Raw genomic sequence first — 19,087 nt, forward strand, 5'->3', positions numbered from 1 at the left:
ATTAATCACATAAATGTGATGCTTGCATGTTTCACGTTAGAGAGAGCAAGGGTTGATGGGTATAGGGAAAATGGCGCCAATAGATAGGCAGCCGTTTCTAGCCCCTAGGCACTTTGCAGGCATTGTGTTATTTCTTACATTAGACCCGAATTGTTTTTGTTATTACATACAGCCGGATATCAAAGAGGCGGTAACTCACCAGCATTACGACCAGGAATACGACTTCCCGAATCGGATCCTTTGTTTGACACCCCAGGGCAATTGAATTGATTCCAAGGCTATCCAAAAACTTGCCGGCGGAGAAGAGGTAGTCGGAGTTGACTTCTAGTCCGACTCAGGAGGCGTGCACACCACCAACCACTTCCGAGTATATTGATCGCTAATGTTATTCTCTGTGATAATAAAGTTGACGAGTTCAGGGCGAGGCGATTCCTTCCAGAAAGACATCAAGGATTGTAAAATACCAGTATCATCAAAGACAGGTACTCCTTGGATATAACTGCCTGAGCCCGTCTAGCCAGTTCGGTTCTCAGTTAAGTGCGACAGACAGGATACAATATCTCTCTGGGGAAGAAGAAGGGCGGGGGTATGTTTTCATGATTAACTTCTCATGGTGTGATTGTGATAACATACAGGAGCCTAGCAAATACATCACAATCAAATGCCGTATTACCTCCCAAGAGAATTATCTTTGGTTATATTCACAGCCAAGTATATTCCCCCTGAAGCATACCACAACYTCCCTCAAAAGAACTTCACCTAACTTTATGCAAACTGGAAACCACATATCCTGATGCCGCATTTATTGTAGCTGGGGATTTTAACAAKGCAAATGAGGAAAATGCTACCGAAGTTAGCACTGCTACTCCAACTTCCGGGATGCCTATAAAGCTCTCCTCRGCCCTCCCTTCGGCAAATCTGATCACAACTCCATTTTGCTCCTCCCTTCCTATAGGCAATAACTCAAACAGGAAGTACCAGTGCTAAGGACTAGTCAACACTGGTCAGACCAATCAGAATCCAAGCTTCAAGATTGTTTTGACCACYCGGACTGGGATATGTTCCGGGTAGCCTCCGAGAATAACATCYACGAATACACTAACACGGTGACTGAGTTTATCAGGAAGTGTATAGGAGATGTTGTACCCACTGTGAATATTAAAACCTAACCTAACCAGAAACCGTGGATAGACGGCAGCAAGCGCGAACCACCGCATTTAACCATGGCAAAGTGACTGGGAATATGGCCGAATACAAACAGTGTAGTTATTCCCTCTGTAAGGCAATCAAACAGGTAAAAAAACATCAGTATAGTGACAAAGTGGAGTCGCAATTCAACGGCTCAGACACGAACTACAAAGAAAACTAGTCACGTCACGGACACTGACATCTTGCTTCCAGACAAGCTAAACACTTTCTTCTCCCACTTTGAGGATAACACAGTGCCACCGACGCTGCTTGCTATCAAGGACTGTGGGCTCTCCTTCTCCGATGTGAGTAACACATTTAGGTGTGTTAACCCTTGCAAGGCTGCCGGCCCAGACGGCAGCCCTAGTCGCGTCCTCAGAGCATGATCAGACCAGCTGGTTGGAGTGTTGACGGACATAATTGATCTCTCCCTATCCCAGTCTGATGTCCCCACATGCTTCCAGATGGCCACCATTGGTCCTGTACCCACGAAAGCCCAAAGGTAATTTGAAATAATTTCTATCGCCCCATAGCACTCACTTCTGTCATCATGAAGTGCTCTGAAAGACGAGTCAAGGATCATATCACCGCTATCTTACCTGACACCCTAGAACCACTTCAATTTGCTTACCATCCCAATAGATCCACAGACGATGCAAAAAGCCAATCACACTGCACAATCCCATCTGGACAAGAGGAATACCTATGTAAGAATGTTGTTCATTGACCATAGGTCAGCATTCAAATCCATACTACTGTCGTGACTTTACTTTCATTAATCTGATGACTGTTATTTATTTAATCCACTAACTATGTTTAATTTAAATGAATCATGTAACAACTAACTCATTAGGAATTTGGGGCACCACAGAAGAGGTTGTTTAAAGAGTTACCATCTCCCGAATTAAACCTTTCCTGTTACAATCGATAAAGTCATCTTATTAATCATTACCTCTTATCATATCATAATTCTGTAAACTCATGCATCTGCAAAAAACCCAGCCTTACTCATGAATCAGTAGTACACAAATTGGTTGAATTATTTAATTACTAGCTAACTAAATTATAACACTGAATAAACATACACCCTTTACATGAGACAAAGGTCCCTAGTGGACTGACAACATATGANATAACACTGAATAAACATACACCCTTTACATGAGACAAAGGTCCCTAGTGGACTGACAACATATGATGGCTTGATACAAAAAGATGAAGGGGAGCGGGGGAGAAAAAGGCACACTTATCGTGGKTAAATTCTAGAACCATTCTCACTTTAATAATATACTTTGCAAACGAACCGCCGCCCGTTTGGAATKAGAAATCATGAATGTATTTGAATTTACTTGCGAGAGCCTTTGTTAGATCGGAACAAGCCCTCTTTATGAAGATTGTTGGCATTTCAGCGGCAAGCTGTATGGCACTGATTGTCAGAAAGGGTTCTCCCCTTTCCAGGCTTCCACGGTTGTTCACTCTGGAAGATAGCCAGCCATGTCGACGGTTCCCAATGATGATGAGCATAGTAGGATAGTTTCACTTAGATTCGCTTTTCTCGATATCTGACTTAGGACAGCTAAACAGCTGTACCAGCGATTGTCTGAGTTGAGCTTCTCGCCTCATGTTGATAGTAAGGATTTAAACCACTTTAGACGTGGGCTGCAGCTCCCAGTCTTTCCTGGTCTAAAGGAAGGTGAGTTTATTTCTTCACCTCGTGTTGAGATTCAAAGTTCCAACCATTTCAAACACGTAGCTCMCGCCTCACGTTTCCTGGTTTAACATTAATTTCGTTACCAAGGCTTTTTACGCACTCTGGACGATGGGGACAGCTRCGTCCATCTGACACACTCTCCGACCTCACTCGGGGCATGGCTACTTACTTACAGTTGAAGTCGGAAGTTTACATACACTTAGGTTGGAGTCATTAAAACTCGTTTTTCAACGACTCCACACATTTCTTGTTAACAAACTATAGTTTTGGCAAGTCGGTTAGGACATGTACAAGTCTGGTTCATCCTTGGGAGCAATTTCCAAAAGCCTGAAGGTACCACATTCATCTGTACAAACAATAGTACACAAGTATAAACACCATGAGACCACGCAGCGGTCATACCGCTCAGGAAGGAGACGCGCCCTGTCTCCTAGAGATGAACGTACTTTGGTGCAAAAGTGCAAATCAATCCCAGAACAACAGCAAAAGGACCTTCTGAAGATGCTGGAGGAAGGTACAAAAGTATCTATATCCACAGTAAAACAAGTCCTATATCGACATAACCTGAAAGGCCACTCAGCAAGGAAGAAGCCACTGCTCKAAAACCGCCATAAAAAAGCCAGACTACGGTTTGCCACTGCACATGGGGACAAAGATCGAACTTTTTCGAGAAATGTCCTCTGGTCTGATGAAACAGAAATATAACTGTTTGGCCATAAAAGGGAGCGCTCTTGCAAGCCGATGACGACCATCCCAATCGTGAAGCACGGGGGTGGCAGCAAATGTTTGTGGGGTGCTTTGCTGCATGAGGGACTGGTGCACTTCACAAAAATAGATGGCAATGCATGGAGGAGAAATTATGTGGATTATTGAGCACCTCTCAAAGACATCAGTCAGGAAGTTAAAGCTTGTGGCAAATGGGTCTTCAAATGGACAATGACCTCCAAAGATACTTCCAAAGTTGTGGCAAACTGGCTTAAGGACAACAAAGTCAAGGGTATGGAGTGGCCATCGCAAAAGCCCTGACTCATCCTATAGAACATTTTGTGCCAAATACTGAAAATCGTGTCGTGAGCAAGGAGGGCTATAAAACTGACTCGGTTACACCAAGCTTCTGTCAGAGGGAATGGGGCCAAAATCGCCCAACTTTATTGTGGGAAGCTTGTGGAAGTCTACCCAAAACGTTTTATCCAAGTTAAACAATTTAAAGGCAATGCTACCAAATCTAATTTGAGGTTATTGTAAACTTCTGACCACTGGGAATGTGTATAATACAATCTTGAATCTGATAAATCATTCTCTCTACTATTATTCTGACATTTCAATTCTTAAAATAAAGTGTGAATCCTAACTGACCTAAAGACAGGGAATTTTTACTTAGGAATAAATGTCAGAAATTGTGAAAAACTGAGTTTAATGTATTTGGCTAAGGTGTATGTAAACTTCCGACTTCTCAACTGAATGTACAGTTATTTGGAGAATATATTCTCCATACCTCCTAAATCTACATTCCTATTCTATACAAATACTTTCATTTTTCATATTATCATGCACAACGTATTGGTTGGAAACTTCACAGATAAGGGGACCTGTTCCAATTACAGTATTTCATTGATACCCAGTTTTTAATGACATCACAAAATAAAAAGCAATATTATATAAATTTTTCCATAAGGTCCCCACTGACCATTCCCCACAATGTTAGAAATATATTGTTCCAGTTATTCACATTGACCGTGTTAAGTTTAAGAGGGAAAACTGTCTGTGAAACAAAAGATATTCCTTTGGTTGATACTAAAGGGGGAGAAAGACCCACCTCCTCCTGTGATTTACAACAGAGTGTGAACTGTCAACCCGCCCAGTTCCCTTCCCTCTTTTCTGTGGTGAGAGGTCTGGTTATTGTTCAATCATTGCCAAGCTGATCTGACCATTGTGTATCCTCACAGGACAGTCATGACAGTACCTCCAAGCTCATCATTAAGCTCGAGGCCTGGGTCTGAACCCCGCCTGTGCACACGGCGTGGACCTTCCTGCACTGAGGCCGCCGCCCCCCAGGTGGTGAAGGTAGGAAACAACACCTCCACTTCGCTGATCCTCAACACTGGTGCCGCACAAGGTGCGTCCTCAGCCCCCTCCTGTACWCCCTGTTCACCCATGGCTGAGTGCACACCTCCAACTCAATCATCAAGTTCGCAGACAACACAACAGTGGTAGGCCTGATTACCAACAATGATGAGACAGCCTACAGGGAGGCGGTGAGGGTCCTGGGTGTTTGGTGCCAGGAAAATAACCTCACTCAACTTAAACAAAGGAGCTGTTCATGGACTTCAGGAAACCCCCCTATCAAAATCGACGGGACAGCAGTGGAGAAGGTGGAAGTTCCTCGGCGCATTAAGTACTGCAGTGCATCTCCTTATCATGGACTACACCAGATTTGCCAGTTCTTGCTGTGAGATGTTACCCCACTCTTCCACCAAGGCACCTGCAAGTTCCCAGACATTTCTGGGGGGGAATGGCCCTAGCCCTCACCCTTGATCCAACAGGTCCCAGGCGTGCTCGAGATCCGGGATCTTCGCTGGCCATGGCAGAACACTGACATTCATGTCTTGCAGGAAATCACGCACAGAACGAGCAGTATGGCTGGTGGCATTGTCATGCTCAAGGGTCATGTCAGGATGAGCCTGAAGGAAGGGTACCACATGAGGGAGGAGGATGTCTTCCCTGTAACGCACAGCGTTGAGATTGCCTGCAATGACAAGCTCAGTCCGATGATGCTGTGACACACCGCCCCAGACCATGACGGACCCTCCACCTCCGCTCCAGAGTACAGGCCTCGGTGTAACGCTCATTCCTTCGACGATAAACACGAAAGCTGTCAAGGCAAAGGGTGGCTACTTTGAAGAATCTCCAATATAAATATATTTAGATTTGTTTAACACTTTTTTGTTTACTACATGATTCCATGTGTGTTATTTCATAGTTATTCTACAATGTAGAAAATAGCACAAATAAAGAAAAACCCTTGAACGAGTAGGTGTGTCCAAACTTCGGACTGGTACTGTACATACAGAAGCAGAGATATTTACGTATATGGTGATCTTAACAATCCAATTGGGAGGTTAGATGACGATATAAATTATATTGATAATATTCCATTGCGTYTTGCTTTGGATGACTTTGTTAATCATCATGGGCAAACCCTATTAGAATTCCTTCAGGACACTAAAATGTGTATCATTAACGGAAGGATATGCCCCTGAAGCGATAACTTTACATCCATATCTGGCAAAGGAAAAGCTGTGGTGGAGTATATAGCTACCCCTCACGACTATCTAGAAACTTGTTTGGAATTTAAGGTGTTACCCCCTACACAGACAGTTGAAGAATACGGATGTTTTGACTTAATTGGAGAGAAAAAAAAGTTTGACTTCCTGATCATTCTCATTTATTTATGTTATTTTGTGTTGGCCACAAACTTTATCAACCAGCTATTACTGTGCATTATTCGGGGCAACAGATACATACCCCGTATAGGCCTATATTTAAGAAAAGACATGTGCCAAATGACTATGTTCTGAAATGTAGAGCTCTGGTGGAACTCATCAAAACTCTGCAAAGATGCCAAGAAACAACATTTGATTTAGATGTGTGGTATGGAACATTTTGTGATATCATATATTCTGAAATGGGGAAAAAAAATGATGCGAATAAAGAATACACCCCCAAGTCCAGGAAAGTTTACAAGCCGAACAAGCCTTATTGGAATGATGAGTTACGGTACCTATGGTCTGTAATGCGCAAGGCTGAGTACTTATTTTTTTTTTACAGTGTGAAGATAGGAATACAACAGAAGAGCGTAGGAAGGAATTTAAGAAAAAACAGCATGTGTTTGATAAAAGACTGTGCATATTGAAACAGAGATATCAGAGAGGGCAGTTATTACAGCTTGAGGAGATACAGACAAGAAATCCTCAACAGTTTGAGCCAAATAAACAAGTTAGGACCAAAACGACATAAGAAAATAGCAGGGGCGGCTGAACTCTCATATTACGCAGGTACTTATGGAGTGGGAGAAGGGGATTGTTAGTTTGTTCTCAGGTAACAAAAATGTGGCATATTTTGGAGGAAGAATTTTATAAAGACATATGTTACCTGAGAACTAAACTGGAAAATACAATGTTACTCCACTTATATATGTAACCCGTACCTAAATGAGGAGCTGTCTGTGGCGGAAGTTTAGGTGATTGACCCTGCAAAAATGGGAACGCATTTGGCATTGTTGCCTAATGAAGTTTTAAAATCCCCTGAATTAAATGACGTCCTATATGATATGCTCCAAATTAGTTGAGTACAGTATACTGCCATCCACTTGGTATAAGTCTATAGTGAATCCCATTTCCAAATCRTTTAAAAAATGACCCTAAAGTGCCACTGAACTATTGAGGCATAAGTTTATTAAGTACGGTCTAGAAATTATATTCATCGATCCCCATTCTAGTGGAAGAACAAAATGMTTTTCGTCAATCCAGAGTATGTATAAATCATATCTTCTCGGTCTGTACAATAATCAGAAATAGATTACATGAAGAGAAGCCTACTTTTGCATTCTTAATTGATTTCCCAATAGCTTTTGATTTTGTAAATAGGGATATTTTAGCCTATAGTTTGTTAAAGGTAGGCGTTGATGGGAAATTTTATCACGCAATACAGTCTCTTTACAAAGTACCAATTGTTTGTGTGCATGTAAATTAATATCATACAGATTGGTTTCCCACACCCTCGGGTGTAAAACAAGGAGACACCTTATCACCGACTTTTTTTGGCTATGTTTATACAGTACATTCGATAAGTATTCAGACCCCTTGACTTCTTACACATTGTTTTTTACGTTACAGCCTTATTATAAAATGGAAAAAATATATATTTATAAAAAATACTCAATCTACACACTACCCCATAATGACAAAGCAAAAATAGATTCGACATTTTTGCTAATTTATAAAAATGGATAAATAAATAAATATTACATAAGTATTCAGACCCTTTACTCAGTACTTTGTTGAAGCACCTATGGCAGTGACTACAGCCTCAAGTCTTCTTGGGTATGATGCTACAAGCTTGGCACACCTTTATTCMGGGAGTTTCTCCCATTCTTCTCTGCAGATCCTCTCAATCTCTGTCAGGTCGGATGGGGAGCGTCGCTACACAGCTATTTTCAGGTCTCTCCAAAGATGTTCGATCGGGTTCAAGTCTAGGCTGGCTGGGCCACTCAAGGACGTTCAGAGACTTGTCCCAAAGCCCCTCCTGCGTCGTCTTGGCTGTGTGTTTAGGGTCYTTGTCCTGTTGGAAGGTGAACCTTCGCCTCAGTCTAAGGTCCTGTGCGCTCTGGACCAGGTTTTCATCAAGGATCTCTCTGTACTTTGCTCCGTTAATTTCAACAGACCAGAGAATATTTAGATGCCTTTTGGCAAACTCCAAGCAGGCTGTCATGTGCCTTTTACTGAAGAGTGGCTTCCGTCAGGCCATTCTTCTTTAAAGGCCTGATTGGTAGAGTGCTGCAGAGATGGCTGTCCTCCTGGAAAGGTCTCCCATCTCCACAGAATAACTCTAGAGCTCTGTCAGAGTGACCATTGGGTTCTTGGTCACCTCCCTGACCAAGGCCCTTCTCCKCCGATTGTTCAGTTTGGCCAGGCGGCCAGCTCTAGTAAGATTCAGGGTGGTTCCAAACTTCTTCCATTTAAGAATGATGGAGGGRAAGGTGTTCTTGGGGACATCAATGCTGCAGACATTTTTTTCTTGTACCCTTCCCCAGATCTGTGCCTCAAAACAATCTGGGGTTGGAGCTCCATGGACAATTCCTTTGACCTCATGGCTTGGTTTTTACTATGACATGCACTTTCAACTGTGGGACCTTTTATAGACAGTTGTTTGCCTTTCCAAATCATGTRCAATTAATTGAATTTACCACAGGTGGAAAATCCAATCAAGTTGTAGAAACATCAAGGATGATCAATGGAAACAGGATGCATCTGAGCTCAATTTCGAGTCTCATAGCAAAGGGTCTGAATACTTATGTAAATAAGGTATTTCTGTTTTCTKWTTTTAATACATTTGGTAAAATTTCCKAAAACTTGTTTTTGCATTGTCATTATGGGGTATTGTGTGTAGATTGCTGAGGATTGTTATTTATTTAATGTTTTAGAATAAGGCTGTAACATAAGACATTTTTGAAAAAATCATGGGGTCTGAATACTTTCCGAAGGCACTGTATATACCTATAATCAATTCAGGAGCATTACATAGAGTTATATCAGGAAGTAAAAGAGCATCTGAAAATCAGCAGCAGACCACGCTGCCACACTTGACTCTAGTAAGAAAGGTCATAGATATAACTATGATCTACATACCAAAGAACATGGGGATGTCCAGCTTGTCTTCCCGGTCCACCTTCCTCTTGATCATGACGATGTAGACTGCGTACAGAGCAGCCCCAGCCAATGACCACAGAGAGCCTGAACACAACATGACTTCATCATRACGTTACATCCCTGTATCATGAGTTTACAACTCTCATGGTTACACTCCAAAGGGTTTTTCTGCTAGCAATGCAAGCAAACGTGACATCGTGGCATGGCTTGCACTTTCAGAGTAGATTTAATGGTTTAATAATACATTGMTTTTATATAGCATATTTATATGACACAAGGACGCGTTAAAGTAGTACATCAAGTACAGTACAAGACATGCCAAATACAACCAATATGAAGTGGGATAGGAGGGTAACAGGAGGCAGGAATAAGGAATATAGGGGGGGAAAAAGCCTAACAAAAACMATCTATTTATCTACAGCACTTCTATCTCCCTGGTTACCTATAGTGCCTTTTCCGTCAGGGCTGTCCATGCTGGAGAAACTGACCAGAACCACTCCTCCCATGCTACAGGGTAAGAGACCAGAGAAACAGTGTCACTACAGAGTAACAACCCAGAGTAACTACAATAATTCAGCTGATGTCAAGGCTTACCTCAGAGCCACAGCTAAGAGCTTGGACAGAGTAAAGCGGTCGCTGCTATTACTGGGAAATATGGCCGCCAGGATGAGGGTGAAGAGACCTGGTGAGGAGGAAGATAACAGCGAGACTGTTCACAACACGTACTGTACAGAGTTCAACCTGTTCAAGGTGAAATGTTTAAATACATATGCTGTGATTTTCCAACATTGGAACATTACTTTGCAACAATGTTATTACAAAGGCCCATAATGACTATTAGAAAAAGGTTATAATCATCTGTGTTTTTTCTATTCATTGTAAGATCCTACATGTACATTTCGCTGAGTAAAATCACATTTAGTATATGGACTCACCTGAAGTGGAGGACAGAATGTTCACTATGGCAACCTGCGTGTCCGACAGGGCCTCTTGGTAGGAGAGGTTTGCTAGGAACCACTGTGAGGGAGAGAAGTAGGAGAGGGAGAAGTGTCAGCATGACACACCTCTGATTTGTAACAAAGATGGTAGTTTACTTACTAGTACTAATCGTGTGTGTAGTCTACCCCGAGTTCTGGGTCATTGCTCATGTGGGAAATGAGTTATGATACCAACTTTGGGCTTGTAAACAAATCTTTGTAAGACAAACGAGTTGAAGATTCTACATGCATAATGTGTTAATTTAAACTCATTTACACTATTCATGAAGGGAGAAGTCCAAAGCCATGACTTGTTGAGCGAATTCTTCAGCAAACACACTCTGCAGCAAAATGAGTACCACCAGCAATAACTTAATGATAATAACAGAAACGTTTTGGTTAACTTACCTTGACAGTAATGTCAGTAATGAGAGACATCATCAAAAGGCTCTCATAGCCAAATCCCAAATGCAGGTACTCCAAAGACGCATTCTAGATATAATTTCCCCCCCCTCCAACTTAATACGGAAGTTCCAAGCTAGTATACAAAATGTCTGAGAGTCTAACAAGTCATATGTCTACACACACTGACAAAAAAAAGTTCCCCCTCAAACGGATACAAATAAAGTTATTTGAATTAGACTTGAATTAACTTACCACAAAGCAGAAGAAGAAGCTGATCTTGGCCACGTCGGTGACGGTGAGCTTTCCCACCGTGCGGAGCATGGACTCGTGGTCCTTGGCYGCGGGGTAGGACATGCGCGACAGCTTGGCCTCCAGGGCCTGTGTGGACGGGAGCTGGCGCACCTCCAGGATGTTGCTGAAGCGCACCCGTTGCTTTTTAGAGGCTGAGAGGTTGAAGGGAAAGGACAGGGGGTAAAGTGGTTGATGGGTCACAGCATGACCAATAGAATGAACCGGACAATGAAAACTTTAAGTAGAAATAAAGCATGCGTTAGCTTATGTCATTGTTTTAGGAACCAAAACCATGAGAACATTTTGCACAGTCATTCTCTGAAAAGCATCTCATACCCTATACTGTGCTTTAGGCACAATAGCCTGGGATTGAATAGGGCAGCTTTCGAATTAGAACCACAATTGCCACTTTCCTCAAAATGTGACCCATCACGTAAACTCAGCCAAAACAGAGATGCTAGTTCTAGGTCCAAACAAAGAGATCTTGCTGTTGGATCGGACAATCAATCTCGATGGCAGTGTAGTCGTCTTAAATAAAACTGAAGGACCTCTGCGTTACTCTCGACCCTGATCTCTCCTTTTTCCATCTTCGTAGCACTGCGGAAAAAGCTAATCCATGCTTTTGTCACTTCAAGATTAGACTACGTCAATGCRCTACTCATGGCTACCTGGATAAGGCACTAAATAAACCTCAGTTAGTGCTAAAAATGGCTGCTAGAATCTTAACTAGAACCCAACAAGTTGATCATATTACTCCAGTGCTAGCCTCTCTACACTGGGTTCCTGTTAAGGTTAGGGCTGAATTCAAGGTTTTACTGCTAACCTACATAGCATTACATGGACTTTCTCCTACCCATCTCGCCAATTTGGTCCTGCCGTACATACCAACAAGTATGCTACGGTCACAAGACGCAGGCCTCCTTATTGTTCCTAGAATTTCTAAGCAAACAGCTGGAGGCAGGGCTTTCTCCTATTGAGCTCAATTTTTATGTTATGGTCTGCCGATCCATGTTAGAAATGCAGACACGGTTTCAACCTTTAAGTCTTTACTGAAGACTCATCTCTTTAGTCAAATAAAATACAATTGTATAGACCTTACAGTGAAATGCTTACTTACAAGCCCTTAACCAACAATGCAGCTTTATGAAAATCCCCCCCKAAAAAGTAAGAGATAAGAATAACAAATTATTAAAGAGCAGCAGTAAATAACAATAGTGGGGCTATATACAGGGGGTACCGGTACAGAGTCAATGTGCGGGGGCACCTGTGTCAAGGTAATTGAGGTAATATGTACATGTAGGTAGAGTTATTTAAGTGACTATGCATAGATAATAACAGAGAGTAGCAGCAGTGTAGAAGGGAGGGGGGGGGCGATGCAAATAGTCTGGGTAGCCCTTTGATTAGCTGTTCTGGGGTCTAATGGCTTGGGGGTAGACGCTGTTTAGAAGCCTCTTGGACCTAGACTTGGCACTCCGGTACCGCTTGCCGTGCGGTAGCAGAGAGAACAGTCTATGACTAGGGTGGCTGGAGTCTTTGACAATTTTTAGGGCCTTCCTCTGACACCGCCTGGTATAGAGGTCTTGGATGGCKGTAAGCTTGGCCKRYGTGATGTACTGGGTCGTAAYCACTACCCTCTGTAGTGCCTTGRGATCGGAGGCCGAGTAGTTGCCATACCAGGCAGTGATGCAACCCGTCAGGATGCTCTCGATGATGCAGCTGTAAAACCTTTTGAGGATCTGAYGACCCATGCCAAATCACTTCAGTCTCCTGGGGGGGAATAGGTTTTGTCGTGCCCTCTTCACGACTGTCTTGGTGTGCTTGAAACATGTTAGTTTGTTGGTGATGTGGACACCAAGGAACTTGAAGCTCTCAAKCTGCTCCACTACAGCCCCGTCAATGAGAAAGGGGGCATGATTGGTCCTCCTTTTCCTGTGGTCCACAATCATCTCCTTTGTCTTGATCACGATGAGGGGGAGGTTGTTGTCAGGTCTCAGAACTCCTCCCTATAGGCTGTCTCATTGTTGTCGGTGATCAGGCCTGCCACTGTTGTGTCATCAGCAAACTTAATGATAGTGATGGAGTCGTGCCTGGCCGTGCAGTCATGAGTGAACAGGGAGTACAGGAGGGGACTGAGCACGCACCCCTGAGGGGCCCCCGTGTTGAGGATCAGTGTGGCGGATGTGTTGTTACCTACCCTTACCACCTGGGGGCAGACGATCAGGAAATTCAGGATCCAGTTGCAGAGGGAGGTGTTTAGTCCCAAGGGCCTTAGCTTAGTGATGAGCTTTGAGGGCACTATGGTGTTGAACGCTGAGCTGTAGTCAATGAATAGCATTRTCACATAGGTGTTGCTTTTGTCCAGTTGTGAAGGGCAGTGTGGAGTGCAATACAGATTGCATCTGTGGATCTGATGGTGCGGTATGCAAATTGGAGTGACCAGCCTTTCAAAGCATTTCATGGCRACAGACGTGAGTGCTACGGGACGGTAGTCATTTAGGCAGGTTACCTTAGTGTTCTTGGACACAGGCACTATGATGGTCTGCTTGAAACATGTTGGTATTACAGAGAGAGGTTGAAAATGTCAGTGAAGACACTTGCCASTTGGTCAGCACATGCTCGGAGTAAACATCRTGGTAATCCTTCTGGCRCTGCGGCCTTGTGAATGTTGACCTGTTTAAAGGTCTTACTTAGATCGGCTGCGGAGAGCATGATAACACAGTCGTTCGAAACACACGACGTCCTCGATGCACTTATTGATGAAGCCAATGACCGATGTGGTGTACTCCTCAATGCCATCGGAAGAATCCCAGAACATATTCCAGTCTGTGCTAGCAAAACAGTCCTGTAGCTTAGTATCTGCTTCATCTGACTACTTTTTTATAGACCGAGTCACTGGTGCTTCCTGCTTTAATTGTTGCTTGTAAGCAGGAATCAGGAGGATAGAATTGTGGTCAGATTTGCCAAATGGAGGGTGAAGGAGAGCTTTGTACACGTCTCGGTGTGTGMAGTAAAGGTGGTCTAGAATTTTTTCCCCTCTGGTTGCACATTTAACATGCTGATAGAAATTAGGTGAAACTGATTTAAGTTTCCCTGCATTAAAGTCCACGGCCACTAGGAGCGCCGCCTCTGGATGAGCGTTTTCCTGTTTGCTTATGGCGGTATACAGCTCATTGAGTGGGGTTTTAGTGCCAGCATCGGTCTGTAGTGGTAWGTAGACAGCTACGAAAAATACAGATGAAAACTCTCTAGGTAGATAGTGTGGTTCGTCCTATTTATTGTCCAGCGATTGAACGTTAGCTAGCAGGACGAAAGGCAAAGGCAGATTAGCCACTCGCCGGCTGATCCTCACAAGGTACCCTGATKTTTTTCTGCAAAATCTCAATTTCTTCCTCCAGCGAATGACAGGGTTCTGGGCCTGGTCGGGTGTCTGTAGTATATCCTTCCCGTCTGACTCATTGAAGAAAAACTGTCTAATCTGAAGTAAGTAATCGCAGTTCTGATGTCCAGAAGCTCTTTTCGGTCACAAGAGACGGTAGCAGCAACATTATGTACAAAACAAGTTACGAACAACACYAAAAAACTAACAAAATACCATGGTTGGTTAAGAGCCGATAAGACTGCAGCCATCACCTCCGGCGCCATCATAAACATCTGTAGTAGGTCCTATGATTGAGTGCAGTATGGCCCAGGGGTGCGAAGGTGAACGGCAAGGCACTAAAGTGACGAACCACCCTTGCTGTCTCTGCCTGGCCGGCTCCCCTCGGATTCTCTGACCCTATTACAAGAGTCACTGGCTTGCTCATGCTCTCCCATCCTTCCCATCCTCTCCCATCCTTCCTGTTCACCCTGTGGTGGGGGAGATCTTTGTGGGCTATACTTGGCCTTGTCTCAGGGTAGTAAGTTAGTGTGTTGATCCCTTTGGTGGTGTGGGGGGCTGTGCTTTGGCAAAGTGGTGGGGTTATATCCTGCCGGGTTACCCTGTCCGGGGTTAACTTTGGACGGGGCCACAGTGTGCTCCAACCACCCCTGTCTCAGTCCCCAGTACCTATGCTTTAATACTCTATGTGCCGGGGAGACTGTCATATCTGGTGTAATTCTCCCGGAGATCCTGAGCCCTAGGACCATTTCTCAGGACKACATGGCTATACGACTCCTGMCTGTCCCCAGTCCACCTGGTTGTGCTGCTGATCCAGTTTCTGCTGTTCTGCCTGTGGCTATGGAACCCTGACCTGTTCACCTTGTCCTGGACCTGCTGTTACGACCCTCCTCTGCTGGTCATCTATGTACGTTTGAACATTTTGAAGAACGATCTGGCCTTAATGGCCATGTACTCTTATAATCTCCACCTCGGCACACCCAGAAGAGGACTGACCACCCCTCAGAGCCTGGTTCCTCTCTCGGTTTCTTCCTTGGTTCCTGCCTTTCTAGGGAGTTTTTCCTAGCCACTGTGCTTCTACATCTTCATTGCTTGCTCTTTGGGGGTTTTAGGCTCAGTTTCTGTATAAGCACTTTGCGACAACTGCTGATGTAAAAAGGTCTTTATAAATAAAGGTGATTTGATTAATTGACTTGAACGTGTGAGACCCCTAGAGGTCTTTGCGGGACTGATTTCTTCTTCTTCCTGCTGCTTTTCATACATCACCCGCRCGCTCCCGATGGCTTTTTGTCTGACTCCCACCCACGCCCACAAAAACAGGTTTCACAGTCCTGCAAATGTTATTTTAGGTGTATCTGACTCAGCTCGCTTGGCAGCTTTGGTCCCAGCCATTTTGGACCTTATATGCGCAAAAATAACTTAAGAAACGCAAGAATTACCAGAGATTCTCGCTTGGCCCATTGTATTAGGCTATCGGTATTAGGCCTAATAGGCTATATCAGCCAATAGGCTAAACATAGTTTGAAAGAGAGACAAAGTTGGAGGAGAGKGGACATTTGCACTTTCTCGAACTARGTTTTGCATATAGCCTACCTCTTAGGAGTGGGATGATTTGCAGGCAGATAACAAGTGATCTGATAAGACAATGTAGTAAACTATAGCCCGATCAAGTTTATGAAGTAGATATTCTTGGAAAGTTAACTGTCCCGTGCTTCACCACCCATACATAACCTAGTGCTGATAGGTCTACTCTATTGAATTGAGACCACACGAGCACCTGATCTCGCACGTCCAACTAGGAGAGTGAAGGTAGGCTATTGAACTTGAAGCAGTAAGAATGATYAGAGCGGACACTGACTTCCTCTTGAGCTACGTTTTGCATATAGCCTACCTTTAGGAGCGGGACGATTTGCAGGCAGAGACAAATAAATGGTAACAGGCTATTTATTGAAAAGGAAAAGGCGCAAAGAATGATGATCCAAAAAAAGTGTGCACTTGATTCCGCACGCCCAACTAGGAGAGATYGGCTACTTAACTTGAAGCAGCGAATGATGAGAGTTTGTGAATAGTGTGACAGAGATGTGCTTTTAATAAAATAGATAGGTTAACGCATACAAAACGGAAAGACGGCAGTTTCCAAATAATCTGCGCTGTCTAAAAATATGTTAATKCTAAAGTTGTTAGTCTGACCACCCGGTCCCGCCTGCAGCATGAAAAATTACGACCGCGCCACAATGATCTCTGTCAGGGCCTGTAATGCAGCCCTCTAGCGACATACTGTAATCAGCCAATAACGATCAGCCAAGACAGAGAAATATGAAATCCTGTCATTGTCTCATAGAAAAAAACTAAGCCCCAGTGTCACTCAATGGTCAGACAGAGTTCTCATGAGACAACCTTTCCTTTCACATTGTTTATCGACTCACTATCCTGAGTCAAACCTGGGAGGGCCATCACATRGAACAGCTCAACAGCCCCCTCTGTTGGTCAACACCGCAAAGTGTATTTTCCATTCTACAACTTCATTATTTGCTAAGGTCTTTACATGTTTCTTCCTAGGAAAACCTATAATTTTTTATGATTGCTTGAGATGTTATGAAATAAATAATTGTTTTGAAGGCTTTGCATTCCATATCCAAAGGACCTTAAAATTCTGAATGTTTGGTTAAATTGTTGCCAAGAGATTTTCTGAATTCAGTCCTCACCTGGCAAGCTAAGATTCCGCAGATTTTTCTGTCTCTCTGGTGGATAATTGCAGAACTTCATTGGAACAACTTTCGTCAACTCTTGCAATCTTATTCTGAATCAAAGGTCTGACGACATTTACAATTGGAGATATACCCTTAGAAGGTTTGAGCCTGTGATCTTCACTAGGTGGAGATGAGGGAGTCTGATTTTGATCTTTTGATCTCCCATGTCTCTGGAGGAGTTTTACAAATCTGTTGTGGATTCTACCAAGAGCTGGGATGAGACCCATGACATCATGAGAGACTATTACAGCAAACTTATTGAAAAGAGGGATGCYGTGAATGTGGACTTTTGTGGAAAGGAGAACAAGAAATAATAAGCACTTAGAAAGAATCAGAGACCAGCTGGTGAAAACGATCAGCTGTTTGATGAGAAGTCGTCAATGCATTTAGTGRCACCTTAAGAAGAATGAAAGTCCTCAAGAAAAAAACTGTCTCACAAGCTGCTCCTTGAAAATATCCTGAAAAGATCAAGAACCAGAGGATGGAAGCTGAGGTGCAGAGGCTTCAGAAGCAGCTGTCAATCAAATCAATTTGCAGGCCGGAGGCCAGTGCTCACGCAATAATTTGGTTCTGGGACCAAAGAATATACACATTACTATTATTTATTATAATGTTAGGGCTATTATTTTATTAATTTGTTTAAACCAATTCCTAATATTTACCCATATTGGGTGAAAATTGCAACAAGATGAGAAGCAACTACAACTTGAGGGAGGGAGACAGCTGGACACATTGTGTGGTTGTAGACAGACCATGTGTGGTTGTAGAGGGATTGTCAAGAGGGATTATCTTACATCTAAAAACAATTAATAACAGTAAATTCAAGTTATGCGAWGCTCCTTATCCCCACGGTGGTCAGGATTATCATATTCTGTCAGTTAATTATCTTTTAAATTTGACCACATCTAGCTCTCTTATGTAGAGAACAAAGACTGCCCATAGGGTAAAACAAGTAAATTATTGAAAATAGAAAAGGGCATCTCAAATACAAAGACAGTTCAGAGGATTCCTACTCTCCAACGTGATAAAAAATGGATTATTGAAGGGTTTCTTTCAACAACACTCATTAATTCTATCTGGTAAATGTAAGTGCCTTCAGAAAGTATTTAACCCCAGTACCTTTTCCACATTGGCTTGACGACTTCTAAAGCTTAAATTTAAAATGGATCAACTTAAAATTTTATGTCACTAATCTACACACAATATCCAATTATGTCAAAGTGGGTTTTATTTTGACAAATTTTGACAAAATAATTKAAATGTAAAGATGAAATGTCTTGAGTCAATYAGTATTCAACCCCTCTGTTATGGCAAGCCTKAATAAATTCAGGAGTAAAAATTTGCTATAAGGTCGCTCAGTCGCTGGTGACCAGGGAGGTTTCCCAATGCCTCGCAAAGAAGGGCACCGATTGGTAGACGGGTAAAAACATATATTAAAAAAGTAACAGACACTGAATATCCCTTTCAGCATGGTGAAGTTATTAATTGGGCTTTGGATGGTGTATCAATAGACCCAGTCACTAAAGATACAGGTGTCCTTCCTAACTCAGTTGCCTCAGAGGAAGGAAACTGCTCAGGGATTTTACGATGCGCSAAAAGTAATTGTAAAACAGTTACATCGCTTATTGGCTATGATAGGGCAAAACTGAGGGTGGATCATGAACATTGTAGTTACTCCACAATACTAACCTAAAAGACAGACTGAAAATAAGGAAGCCTAAACAGAATAAAAATATTCCAAAACATGCATCCTGTTTGCAACAAGGTAGTAATGTAATACTGCAGAGAATGTGGCAAAAAAAATAACTTTTTATCCCGAATACAAAACATTGAAAGACGGATCCAGAATTCTAAATAATGTCACGGGTCTGTGTCAGATCTGATATGATTGTCACGGGTATCGGGTATGTGGAATTTTAACTGACTTGTCCAGAAGGGCCCGTACAGATCCGAACAAGACT

General features: G+C 42.9%; 1 protein-coding gene across 10 annotated transcripts in view; it reads right to left on the reverse strand.

The window, feature by feature from the left end:
• LOC111959620 (solute carrier family 35 member F5) overlaps window positions 1-19,087 on the reverse strand; it is a 32,635-nt gene that overhangs the window by 8,952 nt on the left and 4,596 nt on the right. For all 10 annotated transcript variants that reach the window (XM_023981326.2, XM_023981324.2, XM_023981325.2 and 7 more), the window contains 5 exons: window positions 10,962-11,152; window positions 10,263-10,344; window positions 9,922-10,009; window positions 9,770-9,834; window positions 9,307-9,411 (listed from right to left, as the gene is read on the reverse strand). In XM_023981326.2, the coding sequence (XP_023837094.1) occupies window positions 9,307-9,411; window positions 9,770-9,834; window positions 9,922-10,009; window positions 10,263-10,344; window positions 10,962-11,152 (531 nt within the window). The remainder of the gene's footprint in view (window positions 1-9,306; window positions 9,412-9,769; window positions 9,835-9,921; window positions 10,010-10,262; window positions 10,345-10,961; window positions 11,153-19,087) is intronic.

This window comes from Salvelinus sp. IW2-2015, linkage group LG36 (assembly GCF_002910315.2).
Source record: "Salvelinus sp. IW2-2015 linkage group LG36, ASM291031v2, whole genome shotgun sequence".
Lineage (NCBI taxonomy): Eukaryota > Metazoa > Chordata > Actinopteri > Salmoniformes > Salmonidae > Salvelinus > Salvelinus sp. IW2-2015.